Raw genomic sequence first — 17,166 nt, 5'->3', positions numbered from 1 at the left:
AGGTAAATAACCAAGAGGAAAGAAAACACATGGCCACATAGAAACATGTACATGAATGTTAGATGTCCCTAAGGACAGGCATCTAAGATTGCTTGGCTTGGTGTTGCCCAGTTTCTGGACTGTGCCTGACCAAAATAGGAAGTTCATTAGGAGAACCCTCCCCCCACTCCCCACACACATACAAGTAAGACATGTAATTACCCTTGTCCCACTCTCACACCTGCTTACAACTTTCCCAACCTGTGCTTTCCACACAGTTGGAATTCTGCCTAATTTTTATGTGAGAATCCTGTATACCCTGCAGAAACTCGTACCCTGGCCTGAACTCCAGCTTTCCTGGTTGGCTTCCTGACAGCCTCCTCAACTTACGCCAGTCCCATGGACAAGCTCATGTATTCTTCCAAGTAGTAAATGAAGACCTATAACAAATATGATAGGAACTGCACTGGGATTACCAGCTAAACCCTGGGACAGTCCTGGGATCCTACGTGCCAATCACAATGAGCATCTCATAATTCCAAAGCACGAATGCTCTACACCCTCGCAGAAGTTCACGGATGCAGAGCAGCTTCCTCCACCTGACATGCCTACTGTCCCCTATTCTGCCCGGTCTCTGCTCTTCTGGGCAGTAGACCAATAGCCATGAGCATAACCTCTGAACCAGCCTGACTGAGTTTAAACTTCACTCTTCCCCTTAATGTATGATCTTGACAAGTTTCTCTACCACTCTGCCTTGGTTTCCTCATCTATAGAAAGGGGGTAAAATAATACCTCCCGAGGTCATTATGAGGATTAAATGAGACAATATACAACATATTAATACGCTTATAACAGCACAACCACAGCACTCTGTTACTGCTTCTATCTTAGTCTATCTGATGGTATCACGTTTTTTTACTTGCATCTTCCCCTACTGGTCCTTGAGCTTCCCAAAGGCGTGAAGTGTCTTCTTCCTTTTCATATTCACAGCGTATAACACAGTGCTAGGCACAGGACAGGTACATGAAAGGGACCAATGAATGAATGAAAGATAAAAACTATTGAGTCCAGAAACATCAGTGATTACAGAAACCATGCTTTCAATATAGAAAGCAGAGCACGTGGTTTATGAGTATATAAGAATGAAACATCTGAAATGAGGCTAGCTCTGGAAAATCCAGGCTGACTGCCAGAATGATCTAGAAAGAATCCAAATGCTCAGCAGTTAGAGTGGTTACATAAACGATGGCATTAAAGCACAGGGGATTTTACATAAGCACGACAGGAGACCTCTGTTGATACCTGAAAGAGTCCGGACAAAACAATAAGCAGAAAAAACAGAGCAGAAAAGTATGCACAGAAGGATTACAGACTGTTCAAAGAGTGATAATCAAAGAGAAGAGGCTTTTTGTGTGTATCTCTAATACTACATGGTGAAAGGATCTTTATATTTTTGGAAATTAATTTTGATTCTAAAGACAACTTAACACACACAAAAAATAATGCTTATAATAGCTTTACATATGAAACAAGATAAAAGGAATGGAGATTCCAAAAGTTTTAATCCTTTAAATAAGACACAGTAAAAAGGGTCAAGTTTCTGTTACTATAACTCTCTGAATAGGTAAGTTTCCTGGTAAGAAAAAATCCATATACTCTTCTTAGGGCCAATTCTCTTATTTCCTAAGTAGATTTTAAGGCTAGTCATCTGTTCTGTCCATGTCAGGGACAAGCAATAGTTTGATTAACTACTCAAAGTTCTTCTTAAGTAAGTCTTCTCCTTTTGGTACGATTAAAAAATGAAATCTAGGGCTTCCCTGGTGGCGCAGTGGTTGAGAATCTGCCTGCCAATGCAGGGGACACGGGTTCGAGCCCTGGTCTGGGAAGATTCCCACATGCCGCGGAGCAACTGGGCCCGTGAGCCACAATTACTGAGCCTGCGCGTCTGGAGCCTGTGCTCCGCAACAAGAGAGGCCACGATGGTGAGAGGCCCGCGCACCGCGATGAAGAGTGCTCCCCACTTGCCGCAACTAGAGAAAGCCCTCGCACAGAAACGAAGACCCAACACAGTCATAAATAAATAAATAAATAAATAAATAAATAAAAGAACGTGAATTTCTAAAAAAAAATGAAATCTAAAATGTATATATTTGTCCGCAAAGAAGAAAGGTCTTCAGTAAGTATTTCATTCATTTTCCCCAAACAGTTCCTTCCAAAATTAGAGTCCAACTCAGAGAAAAAGAGAAAAACAATACTATACTTGCTCAAAGCACAGAACACGTTTTCCCACTTATATCAACTTATTTCATATATACACACATACTCACACAGATTTATACATATCAATACACACACCAGAGAAAAATTAGGTCGTGAACACACCTTTTCAGTTACTTTCATACAAGTCAATAAAATAATGCCAGCAACACCACCTTCCAATAACCAGGTGACAACTACTAGTCTACCTTGACTCTAACAAACCAAATACAATATTCACTTCCATTCTTCTTGCCATCAACATTCCCTAGATTAATATAAGGAAAGGAGACAGCAAAAAAGTAGGGGTAGGAATTTACTGTAAATATTTTCTCTTCAAAAAAAGCAAAGAAATGCATTAGCCTTAAATATACTTCCAACCACTAAACAGACAACCTCCCTTAGAAACACAGTTTGATAGTCTAAACAAAATTAATTTTTAAACTTTTAAAGTTTTCACATCAGAATTTCTCCTCACCTACTTCAAAAATACTTTTGCCTAAAGAGCAATCTGTCAACACATGCTGGTTAAATCATTAACTACACAGCACCAAATCATTCGTATAATCAGCATGTAAATTTCATGAAGGCGCCGACTGTCCTTTTAAGTGTTTTATACAACATCCAGTACAAGGAAGCTTATTAAACATTTATGATGTTTAATAATAAAAGATAAAATGCCAAAACAAAAGTCTTTATTACTCGACTTGGCTGCCATTTATAATATAAACCACTGACGAGCATGTGTCTCCAAGTGCAATTACAAGAAATCGAAAACAAAACAAACCCCATTCAAATGAGAAATTCTGTCTCCTCCGTCCAAGAATACTGCTTCATTTTTGTGTCAGAAAGAAACTGGCAGGCCGCCAGCAGATAGCGTGCAACAGGCAGATTGTAGGGGCATTTAACTCAAGCATCTACGCACCGTTGACAAAGCAAAAAACCTACTACATTCCATGCACATTTTTGGAGATGTTTTCCTTACCTTTCCCATTCTGCCATGTAGTATACCAAGATAAAGTAAGGAACGAAGTGATAAATGCTAAAACAGTGGCTACAGTTCCATTTCGGAGCCTCATCTCATTTCACCATCACACTGGTTCATATGCTTATGATGACAACCAAGACTGTTTTCTTTTTATCCTGCAGTCAGGTGAATCCAGTACTCCTGGCTCTGGGCCAATCAAAACAATCAATAGGAGAGGTTCATTTCAGATGCTCCGCAGAAGCAGCCTGGCAGCTACACCATCCACAATTACTATTCAGGACTGTCGGCACCGACTTCATAGGTGGATGCTGCAGGCTTCTTTCTTCCTATTCAGGCGGAAAAGAGAAAGAAAAACTTGCTCAGTGATGCAAAATATTAGTTTCTTCATTTATCAGTCACTGGTATAAACAGATTTTTGGCTGGGCTACACTGTATCTGTAAAGATTACCCCCGTATCCAAAGGACATTTAATACACTACAATGATATGGTTCTTCTCCAGGGAAAAAAGCTTCCAACTATACTCCCTCCTCATTGGTTTTGTTTTGCCTGTGGAAACAGAGTCGTGGTTACTTATTTAAAGGGGGAAGTGGTGGGGCTCATTAAATAATAAGCCACAGATTCCAAGCCGAGAACTCTAATGATCACACAATGGTTCCTGAGTAACGTAATCTTCACTCTCTGCCATCCTCCTGTTGCACAATAATAGTTAATGTTTTAAATTTTTTAAAGAAAACTGACAGACTACAACCTACGAGGGTCAGAAGCCCTAGGTCCTAGATCCAGCTCCATCACTGCTTGCGTGACTTCAGGCATGTCACTTATCTTGGCTTTGTGGTTCATCCATAAAATGAGAAAACTACCTGCCCTGGCTCCTCCTGTTCTCATAAATAATAAAAAGGTTACAGTTATGACTGCTGTTGATCATCATCGTAAAATAAATGTCGTTTTTCCAACGATTAACCTACTCCCTGGGTGTAAACTGGGATTATTTCAGCATTTAGAAAATGCGGCAATCCAACCAGGATACCATAGGACCCAGGACTAATCACTTAGCATTGCTTTAACTCAGGAAATCTGGAGATCACCTCCCATCTAGCAAAGCTGTTCAGAAAACAGAATGAAATCATGTCCTGAGAAGTACTTAAGCATAGGCACCTAGCACCTAACAGGTTCTCAATAAATGTTAACTGTATTAAAAAATAAAACCAAATCAAAAACCTGCAGCCAGTCACTGGTTCAGGCGGCTCTGTGTACAGCCGGTCTCATTCCCTCAGGGCGTATCAGGCACGACAAGATGTGCATTGATTCCTGGTGGCCACAGGGGGACCACGAGATGCACTTGGCAATCCACTAAGTGACACTCCAGTGGGGTGAGTTAATGCACCTCCAAAAAGGCCTGGGAAGCCCAAGGGACAATTCCCTATGGCAAAGAGGGCGGCTGATTAAAGCGGCCATTTGTAGGCAATTCAGAAACTACCATCTCAGCTGGTTTGTAAAAGTGATGTTGCTAGAAACCTCCACTAGTGAAAAAAGATATCACTAGGGCACAGGATTAACAGTAAGAATGATAGACACTACAACTCATTGAGGGTTTCCTATGTGTCCCTCACACGTTCTAAATCTTCACAAACTCCCGTGAGGCAGGCATTGCTGACCCTATTTTACGCACAAAAAAATGAACCCAGAGACAGAACCCTAATTTGCATGACTCCAAAGTCCAAGTCCTCATCTCCCACCATTTGCCTCTCAAACTAGGCCACCTGCACTGGGGCCCCTAGAAGCACCAGGGATATTCCAAGTCTCAGGTTACACTAGAGAATCATCCCGGGGTGTTACCTTTACCCAACAGATTAAGTGTGAATTAAAAAAAAAAATTATACTCTACAACCAGTATGGATTTATTATGGAATAAACTGCAAAATTCATAGGAAATTTCAAAGTTTCAACTTAAAACTTGAAACGAATTTCTCACTTCCTGTACCCTGGGCTAGGCCCTCCCCCTGCCCCACTCACACCCAGGCAGCCTGTTAATCCTCCTTGGCCAGCGGCTCTGTGGTATAATATTCTAGAAGTACTGAACTCCCCTCCCCTTACTCTCCGCAAACAAAGAACTCCAAAGATATTCTCATGTTCAAGTTATGATGATTTTCTAAAACCAAAGTTATTCACCTTCTAACATATCCATGTCAACAGTCTTCATGGTGAAATCCTAGAATTTCAACTCATTTCCATAAAGTGCCTAATATATTGTCTTATATCAATAAGCACTCGATAATGAATCCTGATTATAAAAAGAGAAGGGATAACTCAGTGAATTATGTAACTTGGAATTTTAATCCTGTCGTGGCATCATATAAAAATTCATCTAACTTTCTGTTGCTATATACTTAGCCCTACCTTACTTCAAGAAGGATTCTGTCCTGGTAAAAGAACTAAAAGTATACAGGTGATTAGAGTAGACATTCAGTCAATAATCATGGGGAAGTAGAGAAGTAGAGAATCAGAAAATAAAGGATATTTTGAAACACAGTTTTATTAAATACAAATCCCATAAAATTCAGTATAAATGGGTAGAGAGACAAGTAAAAGTGAATGAACGCTATAATCAAAGTAGACTATAGATACAGTATTGGTAACGGGAAAAACATAAGGAATATTAAATATTGGATCCAGGAAGTAATTAATCTCTGGTTTGAAGAAAATACTTATAATGAACTCTGCCAACAAATAAGACCTGAAATTCTGCAAGAGAAATACAAGAGCATTTTACTCGGGAAGAATGTCATCATACATTTTTAATTAGGGTTTCCACACTAATGAAGTTTAACTGCACAGAACAAGAGTAAAACCAATGATCCCCATGCTCTCAAAACAGGAGAGGTGAGGCTGGACAGCCAAGAGCCCTTTGGATTGACTGACTACCTAAAGCAAGAGAGGAAGTAACCCATATTTTTCATCAGTGTCCACATTTGTAAAAATTTCAATCTAACACCTTGACGCTCTCTGAGACTATCACTTAACACATCTGAATTCTTAACAACAAAAAAGGCAGTGGCTAAAGTTACTGGTCAATCTTCTCCATCCTGACAAAGCTGTATGGAACTTTCAACTCTAGATCTCACACTGAAAAATCTGTTTTGTTAACAGTCCTTTAAGGGCTGCAGTCCTTTACGTTATTATCAGATACATAACCTTTGTTGGATTTTAAAGTGTTCTCTGAAACAGTCAATATGTTCTACGGCTGAAAATACTTAACATATGGCTTAATTACCATCCCACAGACAGGACAGAGATGCCTAAAGGAAAGGCACCATCGTGAAATCCGTGATGTAAGCCCTACAACTTTATACACCGCAATTATGTTAAAATTCATTGGTTTTACGTTTATAAAAGGATTTCTATTTTTCGTCAATACAGCTTACATAATTTCATCATCCTGTGCGTTTTCAGATTTACACGTGTGGGCTAAAGAAACCTTTGTTAGGATAACCTGTTAATGGAACTTTTTTTTTTTAAAACATTCAGAAAAAGAAACATAAACCACTAAACGCATATTATTCACTTCTAAATTTAGGTTCTAAATTCGAACGACGTTGTCATTCTATTTTATCAGAAGTCGTCCGACAGCAAAAGCACAACAGCAAAATATACGGAAAGCACTGAAAACATGCACTGCGCCTGCTTATATTTCGCAATTCGGATTGTAAGCAATGAACGGGCTCCAGAGAAACACACGCTGCGAGAAATAAAAAGCGGGCGCGCGAGTGGTCTGACTGCCAGCTCATAAAACACGCCTTCGCGCTGTCACAGGGTACACTCAGTGGAATCACCTGGCCCCAACCCGAGGGTCCCACTTGCAGCTTCCTCGTTAAGGGGGAACTGAGGCCTGGGGATGGGGGTACGCTTGCACAGAGGACCGGCGGGTCTTGACTTTGTAGGAAAATTCGCCAGGACTGTGCACGCCTCGCCGACCCGGCAGCAGCCCCAGCCCCTGCGCCCGGGCCGCCTCGCCCCCGCCGCACCTGCCCCGCGGCCCCGGGACGCCGCCGACTCCGGGACAGGCGTGCGCCCTGGGGCAGCAGGTCCTGCGGGCAACTCTCTCTCCCCCTCTGCATCCCCAAACCCCCACTTTCCTTCACTTTGCCCCAAAGTCGACAAGCCCCGCCGCGCCTAGGAGAGCTGAGAACGCACCAGGCGCCCGGCCGGCCACCCCGAGAGCGCGCAGCACCCCGGGGCTGCGGCGGCGGCGGAGCGGGGCTGACGGCGAACCCAGGGCGGCCCGGCCCGCGCCCCGCCCCGAGGCCCGGCCCGCCCGCGCCCCGAGCCGGCCCCGCAGCAACCGGAGGCGCACGAGCTCCCGCCGGGCCGCGGCGCAGGCTGCTCCGTTACCAGCAGGTGGATCTCCCGCGACCCGGGGCCGCCCCTCAAACCCGCGCCCCCCGCGCAGCCGCCCTGCACACCACCTCGAAGCTGCCCGCGCGCCGCCGTCGCCGCCGCCGCCGCCACGAGCCCCTCACCCGCCGCCGGCGCTGCCAGTCCTGCCGCGGCCGCCGCGGAGGCTGCTGTGGCCGCCGCCGCTGCTGCCGGGCGCCCCGCCTCCCCGCGCGGCTCCGCCCCGCCGCTGGAGCGCTGCGGCCCCCGCGCTCGACCCCGCCCGCGATCCCGCCAGCCATTGGCCGCCGGTGCTGCGCGCCGTCCACCAGGCGCCCCCGCGCGGCCGAGCCGCCCGCCAGAGGCCCGCCCGGCTGTCATTTAGGGGCGCCGTCTCGCAGCCTGTATCATTCTCGTGAGATCTCCCCCGCTTCATTTACCGTCACCGCCGGGTCTGGAGCGGCGTCTGGGTCTCCGGTCCCGGCCTCTGAGCGCTCGGCGTCGCCCGGCCGCCACATCTGGCTTTAATCCTCCCGGGCGTGTGCGCGGAGGCAGCTCAGGCTGCCAACAAAAGGCCCCGGGGAGCCCCCAGCTTCCGCCTGGGGCGCGACCCGACCACCCGGGGTGCCCCGGCCCCAGCCCCTACCCCCAGCTGGGGTCCCGTCCCCGCCATCCTGCCAGGGAGGCATTCCCGGTGACAGGTCCCGGGGCGGCTCCCGACCTAATCCAGCAAGAGCTTCCAAGGCCCCGCGCGTCCAGGCACCTCACCGATGTCTGGCTCTCGCGACATCCCCAGCGATAGGCATCGTTATCCCCAGTTTACCCACGAGGAGACCAGGACTTAGGGAGAAGGACTAGCTTAAGCGACTGGGAAGAAGATAATATAAACTAGGAGTTAAATGCAGATCGTTTGGGTGCTAAAGCCTCTGATTTTTTCCACTACACCACGCTGTCCTGCCCCTTTCTCCTGAGCCACATGTCCTAATCTATCACCATTTCATAAAGTTGGAGGTTAACTTCGGAACCAAATAGATAATCATCTATAGAAAGCCCGAGTGGTCTGCCCCAGTTTTTCTTAGTATCTTGTACGTACTGTGACTTGGGTTAGTAACCGGCCTGAGGGCCAGATTTCCTGTAATCTATGACAAAGACATTTCCTAGTAGCAAACTGGCAACAATTTCATGACCAGATGTAAGTAATAAAGGCTGAACCCACTCTCGGATAAAACCTTTGATACATTGTTTGATACACCTCGCCTGAAATATCTCTTGGGAATGGAAAGCCCTAGGCCTTGTTCTACAATGCTCAGTGACAGGCAAGCAATTTCCTTGCAGATGAAGAAAGCACTACCATTTGACAAAGCCCGGTCCACAAGACTGGACAAAAAACCAAATAGCCCAGGTAGCTCCTATCTGCATTCTACAGAGGAAGAAACTGGAGGCCCTGAGAGGTTAATAGTACAAACAGTAATACCACACAAACTGATACAAATGGTAATGTAGGCACTAGTAAATGATGGAACCACAATTCAAACCCAGGTCAGTTTGACTCCAGAGCCCCTCCACCATTCCTGTACCTCTCTGCTTACACCTTCAGCAATTGACAAAACGTTGTTGGGTGGATGAATATTAAAAAGACACGTTTCTTTCCACTTTCTTCATTTTTTCTCTCTCAGTGAGGGAAGGAAATGAAAGCATTCACAAACATTCTATAAGCAGAGGCATATGTCAGAGAGAAAGGAAAGCTGCAAAGGACAAACTTCAAGTACAAACTCAATGGGCTTATTCAGGATAGATGGCAGAATTCCCCCTGGAAGAGCGTTAGTGGTGAACCCACAGCAGGAGACAAAAAGCAGGAAAAACAGAACTGCCTTCCTTAGGGGGCCTTCTTGATTGTTTGTTGCTACTCCATCTGGCAGCAGAAGGCCAGGTTTCGGAAGAAATCTGGTGATACAGTTAAACTTGTCACAAACCAATCACGTTTTAGCTCTGGAAAGCCTGGATTTCAGTTCGTTGTCCTAAGAAGTCAGAAGGGCATGCGATATATGCCAAGGTAGGGGTTAGAATGAATTGATCATTCACCCTCACTTTGCAGAGCACACGATCCTGGATTTGCTGACCATGTCTGTGGAACTTGTATAATAAACAATTAAAGGGGTTCCTAACCCCACTGAGTCCAGTCTAGTTCTTTTTCTCTTTTTTATCTTTTCCGCGATGATTCTCTAGCTCCGTTATTCTGCACCTTCTCTTTTTGCCTTATCCTGGCCTTTAAATTCACACAGTCAGTGGAAACTGGGGAGGGACTTAGGCTAGAAGTTCTGCCTGTAACTTCACCATTCTATGTTCCGTCTCCAACAAAACTGTGATGTGGTGGCTGTTCTTTCCACAGATGTTTCTGGAGTGCCTAAGATGTGCAGAGGCAGCTGGTGCCTACCCAGAGGTGCTCACCGACTAGTGGGAGAGGTGGGTAAGGAAGTAGACCACAGACAGCACCATAAACTCAAGCTACTAGGACAGAAGATAGGATGGGACCCTCAATCAGATTCTCAAGGCGGAGAAGGCTTCCTGGAGGTGACATCTGACCTAAAAACAGAGTACACACAGGAAGCTAATCTTCTCCTTTTATCACTTTGATGGGGAGTACTTGTTGGTGGGGACCGTGCCTGCAGCCATCAACTTCTAAGAAATCAAACACATGATCTTTAGTTCTTTTCTGCTCCCGTCCCCTCCATGCACGAACAATCAAACTTGCATCATTTATGAGTGTTGTTAAATGTCGTGACTCTGGTTTCTTGGCTACTGGCTCACATGGGATCTTTTTTTCAATTGCAAAGGCTTCACGAGGAATCATATCACATCACATTCCTGTTTGTTTTTTTTTAATGGCTCATGTAGAGGTGGTAGGAGCCCTCCCATTTTACTTGATAAATGGTGTGTTCTATCCCTTTAGTCTAGAAGTTAGAGGGGAACTAGGACCAGGGTGGGCAGTAAGAGCCTATTAACTCTTTGTTAACCACAGAGTGTTTCAGACACAGGTACACAGTATTTCTGTTGTGTAATCAGACAGAGCACATGAGGTCCAAGAAATTAATGGGAGAATTCAAATAGAACCAACCACCACATTTAATATTCAGCTCTAGGTGGACATTAAGGTTTATCCAGATGAAGGATAGCAGAGAGCTAAATTATTTTAATTTTTCATTTTTACACTTTCTCCCCACACCTTCACTCATCTCTTTGTGAAAGAACCCCTGAAAGATGCCTTTCTTATTCGTTCACGTTCACACTGTCGGGGTAGGTGTACCTATCAGGTTATTCAGACAAAAGCCAGGCTGTGTGGCTACATGATTATGCAATTATAAGCCCTTACCATACTGAAGTGTTGTGGCCAGTGGTGTTCATATATGTATATAAGACATTGCAAAAATTTTTCAAGAAAACCCCAAAACAAAAGAGAATCCAACCATCTTACTGGGAACAGGCGCCCTCGGCAATGCCACGTGGCAGGAAGTTTAGGAGGCTTGGAGGGATCACTCTTCCCTACTAAGTGACTTAGCCACACCATTAAAGCTGACTCACTGGTTTTATTCTATTTGATGTACACTCCGAAGGCATGATGGAAGAGAATTTTGTGCTGGAGAATTGCAGAGCCTTGGCCACTTTGTTCTTTTCTTTTTCTTCCTCTGTGAATTTGGTACTTGGAAAAGATGCTGGATCAACAGCCCTGCATCTGAAATCCATCCATGCATGAAACCAATCTGAGCAGCTCAACTATGCTACTCCATCAATACATTTCAAACAGGATAAAAACCTTTACTCAAATAATATACCCAGGACCATGATTGCCAAATATCAGGCCATTGGACTTCTGGGTATCAGGACAACATAATCTCTGTCATCTTTTTCATAGACCTAGTGTTTCTGTACCCTCTTTTATAGCAACTGAACACAACTCTACAAGTATGTGTCTGTATCAGCCATGGACCAGGAGGAAGGAAGGAAGGAAGGAAAAGAAAGAAAGAAAGAGAGAGAGAGAGGAAGGAAGGAAGGAAGGGAGGGAGGAAGAAAGGAAGAAAGGGAGAAAAAAGGGGGGAGAGAGGAAAGAAAAAGGGGAGGGAGGGAAGGGAAGGGAAGGAAGGAAACTATCCTAGGTATTTTGGATGGAGGGCATATTATACAGGAGATTGCTTGCAAAGGTGTTGGAAGGGCTGAATGAAGAAAGAAGGGGCATGAAGAACAAAGAGGATGCAGGATGGATACCCAAGCATCAGAGACTGCTAGTGCCCCTGGGTGGACACCTGGAGCTTACATCTGCTGATGCACTATTGGAGAACTGTTGCTATTGGTCTGGAACCCTGAAAAGATGCTGCCTTAGCCTGGGCAGCTGGAGACAGGAATCACCCCACCCCCACTGTTTTTGCAACTGTTGCCAACAACTTCCAGAAGCAGGAAGCTTCTCTCCTTCCTCTGCCTTCTAATCTCCAACCATTGCCTCCTATGGGCAGATATTAACAGAAAGCCAGTTCCAGGAAGCCCAGCAACTGCAGCCAGCTTACTCTCAGCTCCGGCATCACACAGCAGAGGATAGAAAGGCAACAGCATGGGAGGCTCAAGACAATGCATAAGTAACCAAATCAGTGTCAGAATAAAAAACCACTTTAGGCATTCTTTAAAGAGAAACCAGAGCTTGTCCTGGAAACAAGAGGGAATGGAGCCTGTCAGATCTCTCTGCTCCAGTGGGACTAACACAAACTATAGAAAACACCTTTCTCATTCACATCACTCTTAAGAGAGACTTGTTCACATGTCTCGTGGCAGCCATCACGATGCTGTCACTAGTAAAGAGAGAATTTTCTATCAAACACTGATGCTGTATGGAGCCCTTAGGTGATCAGCAGTTTAGAAGACACAGAATTGAAAATGTGGTCTTAACCCTCAAGGAGTTCACAGTCTGGTTGGAGGAACACCCAAGACCCTCCTCATCTCATGCCTGCTTGCCACTAGAGCCACATTCTAGCCTCTGCCCCTCAAGCCAAGCCATGCCATCCTGAACCGTTCCCTGCCAGCCACCAAGTGGCACATCCTGTTGCCTCTGGCAACTCACTCCCCAGCCCCACCCTACAGTCCTCTTTGGCTAGCTAACATTCTTCAAGATTCAGCTTGATGCCACCTCCCAGGAAGCCTTCCCTTTCCCCCAAGACTGGGAGAGGGACGTACTGTACTCTGTTCCTACTCCTACCAGTGGGTTTGTCACACTGTAGCATCGCCCTGAGTTTCCAAGCTGGTGTTAGTTAGAGGAAGGGCAAGCTTCAGTGCCTCTCAGTCTTTGGAGTGGTTGGGTCAGATCTGGGGCAGCTGGAATCTTCCAGCTACAAGCAGGCTGGGGGCCCATGATGAATGTTGTTTTCTCTGTGTTTTATTTAGTGAAAAGAAAAGCTGGGCAGCACCGATATAATCGTCTGCTGACTTATCTGCCTCATTCATTCAGCTGTTACACTGTTGGAGGTCAGGGACCATCTTATTCATCACTGTATGGCAGGCACATGGGAGCCACTGCCAGCATTCTTTGACAGAATGAAGGAGGACTTTGTGGAAGAGGACACACTTTCTCTGAGCCTTGAAGAACGGGTGTAGGATTTGGGCAGATGTAGGGGGGAAGGAAATAAGCATTACAAGAGAGGGAGGAGCACACACACAAAGAGCGCAGGGCACCAGCGTTCATGGCACCTGGGCAGGGGGAGTAAACAGAGGCATCATGGGAAACAAGGCAGGTTATGAAAATTGTGCACGGTCTCAGTCTTTGGTAAGAGGAAGACACTGAAGATTGCTGGATAAAAAAGCAACATTGGGGCTTCCCTGGTGGCGCAGTGGTTGAGAATCTGCCTGCCAATGCAGGGGACACGGGTTCGAGCCCTGGTCTGGGAAGATCCCACATGCCGCGGAGCAACTAGGCCCGTGAGCCACAACTACTGAGCCTGCGCGTCTGGAGCCTGTGCTCCACAACAAGAGAGGCCACAACAGTGAGAGGCCCGTGCATCGCGATGAAAAGTGGCCCCCACTCACTGCAACTAGAGAAAGCCCTCGCACAGAAACGAAGACCCAACACAGCCAAAAATGAATAAATAAATAAAATAAAAATTAAAAAAAAAAAAGCAACATTGTAACAAAAATCCTCAAGGCTAGAGGTGCCCTCATGTCATTGACTGCAGCTAGAAAGTTGCTGTGATATTTTTACCTGAGTGAAAAAACAATGTGTCTTATGATCATCCAACAAATATTTGCAGGGCTGCTACTGTATGCCCCGTCTACATACCTCCACTAGAGGCTTTTAGTAAATATTTGCTCATTGCTTTGGTTTTGCTTCCTACTTTACATTTCACATTGGCCTAGGATCGAAAGCACAAAGCTTAAGATAAGATGAAGGAGGGTAGAGGGCAGGCAGTTCTCTTCGGTCAATGGACGTTCTAATATTAGTGTCTCAGATACAACTGAAAATGCCCTATCGCTTCAGAAACGAACAGGAGTGAGAGCTAAGGTGTCTCTTCAGGGAAAAGAGTCTTCCAGAATTCTGAACGCTCCATTCAATAGCCTTGCTCAAGTCAGCTTCTATGGAAAGCGTTTGGGAAGGTAGAAATGGTACAAGAAATCAAGACCGTCCTCTGAACAGAAAATCTTGGTGCACGGAATTGTCAATAAAACCTTCCAAGACAATCTCCACAGAATGCTTTGTAAAATTAATTTTGTCAAAATTCTCTAAAACGTTTTTGGACAGCAATATGCTTTGTGAACTTAAAAGTGCTTATTGAGGGGACACATTGTAAGAGTGACCTGCCTCTGGTTCGGCATGGGAAGGCATGTCTTATCCCAGAGGTAAGGGAGAAGTCAGCAAGCCCTTCCCAGACTAGGAAGCAAGAGAACAATTTTAAAAGAGCTGAACACGGTTGAGTACAAACACAGAGGCCTCCTTCTAGAGGAACTCAGGTCTTGTGCCAGCTGGGTTCCTGTTCCTTTTGGGGGGGACCCCTAGGCCTGGTTCACAGCCTTGAGCCATCTTCCTTTCCCTAGATGTAGACTTCTTTCACCAGCTGAATAGTTGACCCCTCCTTTCATCACTGAGAACTTCCTGTTCTTGTTGGTTTTTCTCCTAAAGACTCCAGGTAATCTAAAAAGCTTCCACACACCAAACCAGCTAAATGTACTGAGTAATCATTTTCCTATTATTAATCGAGTGATACATAGGTAGACAGATAGATAGAAAATCAAAAGTTCTTATTCACAACAGTGAGATGTCCTAGCTGTTTTACAGACTATCCCAGGATATAGGGCCCTGACACTTGGACCTGCCCTGTGGGGGTGATTTAAACAGGACTGAGACCAAGGGAACTCATCAGATCTCATCTTTGAAACAAAGAGATACAGTCTCCTTCAGTGTCAGGACAGAAGCAGAAAGACAGGGGATGGAGTAGGCAGAAGCCCTGAGCAAAAAGGTAGAAGAAGCCAAAAGATAGAAAGTAAAGAGAAGTGAGTCCACAAAAGGGTAAGAGCAGCAGGTCGGGGAGGAGCAGAGACGGAGCAGTTGAGTGAGGCAGTGGCTGGAGCTGCCTTTGGGGCCCAGCTGCTGTGGGAGGACGGGAGTGCCTGCTACCGGCAGGACAGGGACAGAAGTACTTGAACTTGTCAGGAGGCTGTGGGTTTGTGTTCCTTTTCTTCTCAAAACTTCCCATCACATGACTCTGCACAAAGGGTAGAGGAGAGGGGTCAGGAATTTGGGGGAGGCAGCCAGATCTTCATAAATAGGACTTGATTGTTATTGTTGTTGTTTTTTAATTTTTTGAGCCACGCCCTGCGACACGTGGGATCTTAGTTCCCCAACCAGGGATGGAACCTGTGCCCCCTGCAGTGGAAGTGTAGAGTCTTAACCGCTGGACCACCAGGGAAGTCCCCAGGACTTGATTGTTTTCGTGAAGGACCCTGAGCTCTTACAAGATGACATATGCACGTTCAAATGCGAAACCTAAAACATTCTGAAATGTTTTAGGCTTTTTAGACCATCCACGGCATTTATTATGCACTCCATAATTCCACACTCCTGTCACTCATTAGTTGAAAAAAAGTCGGTAGTTATACTTATTTTCAGTTTAAAACTTGAATTTAATACAATTGAGCATGGATTGAAGGGGTAGAGAGACCAAGAAGCCAAACCTCATCAAGGTGGCTGGAGACCCAGAAAGGTAAACTTTCCATCAATGTGTGACTTACGGGTATACACATCCTAAAACCATCTTAGGACAAAAATGACCTATTTCTAATAATGATGATCATAATTTCTCCATTCCATTCATTTTCCCCAAACCCAGAACATGAGATCACACAGATAAATCCTCTTGCATTTCAGCATTTATTAGAACTCCCTGTGGGATATTTTTTTTTTTTTATCAGTTTTCTAATTTTCCAACCTGAATCCTATCTCACTGGCCACATTTATGTTGCCATTCAGCAACAACAGAGAGGCAAGGAGGGTGATATTCAGAAGTATTGGGGAGTGGGACCCTGACACTTCTAGCAGGATGTGGCACTGTGGGCTTATAATGAAAAAAATCTAAGAACTGCTCCCCGCTAATGGAAAAATAAATTGGAATTGTATTGGGAAAGTGCCCAAAAGAACTTGCCTCAAATGAGAATTGAGTCTTTATTAGAAAAATCTGATAAAGAGGGGGAAAAAAATCCTTCCAATCATCTAATGGTCCTTATAATTCATCGTTTCATTGCCTTCCTATAAAGGGACATTACATTTTAGTGTCTGTCAAATGTTATTGTAATTGTGAAAGTACCTTCTGCCCAGCCACCTGAAATAATTTCTCCTTTCAAGTGAAAGCTTCAACCTTGCAGTGAAAGTACGTCCCAATTTCTTCATCTTCCAAGCACTAGGGGAAAAGTCATCATCTTGGCCTCTGCAGAGGAGAACAAATATTTAGGAAGCTCCTTCCTCATGAATTTTAGCATTTGCCATAGTTCCTATTTGACAACGTATCGTATTTCTTTCCTGTTCGACAAATATTTGCTGAGGGCTTACGGTGTTCTGGCACCAAACACCATGTGGCACAGACAATTGAACTCGGCTCTTCAGTCCGTGTGGGGTGAGGGAGTATAGCAAGAAATGAGGTTGCACAGAAAGATTGGGGTTTGGGGTCAGTTTTTTTTTTTTTTTCTGTAGGGGCAGCGGGTGCCGGGGGATTTGGTGCTAGCATAAGGAGTTTGGACTTTATTCAGTAGATAATGCGAAGTCATCAGATGTTTTTGAGAATGGGCGTTCAGAGCTAAGGGTCAGGAGATCCTCCTGGTGGCAGCCAGTACAGTGGGTGGTAGGGAAGGGAGGGTGGGTCCTCCGAGTGAGAGCTAATCAGTCCCAATTTAGGGTTGCTGCAGGGACAGGTGAGAGAAGGAGGGCAAAAGAGGCATTGAGTTTTGTTTTTTTTTTTGTTTTGTTTGGCCACGCCGCGTGGCATGCAGGATCTTAGTTTCCTGACCGGGGATCGAACCCGTGCCCCCTGCCGTGGAAGCACAGAGTCCT

At 45.3% G+C, this 17,166-nt stretch overlaps 1 protein-coding gene across 4 annotated transcripts in view; it reads right to left on the bottom strand.

Moving 5' to 3' along the window:
* The window catches only part of MGAT4A (alpha-1,3-mannosyl-glycoprotein 4-beta-N-acetylglucosaminyltransferase A), a 135,117-nt gene that overhangs the window by 104,477 nt on the left and 13,474 nt on the right, over positions 1-17,166 (bottom strand). Inside the window, exons 1-2 of one of the 4 annotated variants that reach the window (XM_059942680.1) lie at positions 7,742-7,817; positions 3,221-3,549 (exon numbers count right to left, since the gene is read on the bottom strand). In XM_059942680.1, coding sequence (XP_059798663.1) covers positions 3,221-3,314 — 94 coding nt within the window. In that variant the 5' untranslated portion in view covers positions 3,315-3,549; positions 7,742-7,817. Of the gene's footprint in view, positions 1-3,220; positions 3,550-5,393; positions 5,459-7,687; positions 7,818-17,166 lie in introns of those variants that run through there. The other 3 variants (XM_059942679.1, XM_059942682.1, XM_059942681.1) reach the window with 3 other exon arrangements.

Source organism: Balaenoptera ricei, chromosome 13 (assembly GCF_028023285.1).
Source record: "Balaenoptera ricei isolate mBalRic1 chromosome 13, mBalRic1.hap2, whole genome shotgun sequence".
NCBI classification, from domain to species: domain Eukaryota; kingdom Metazoa; phylum Chordata; class Mammalia; order Artiodactyla; family Balaenopteridae; genus Balaenoptera; species Balaenoptera ricei.
This window is presented reverse-complemented; position numbering and strand designations above follow the sequence as displayed.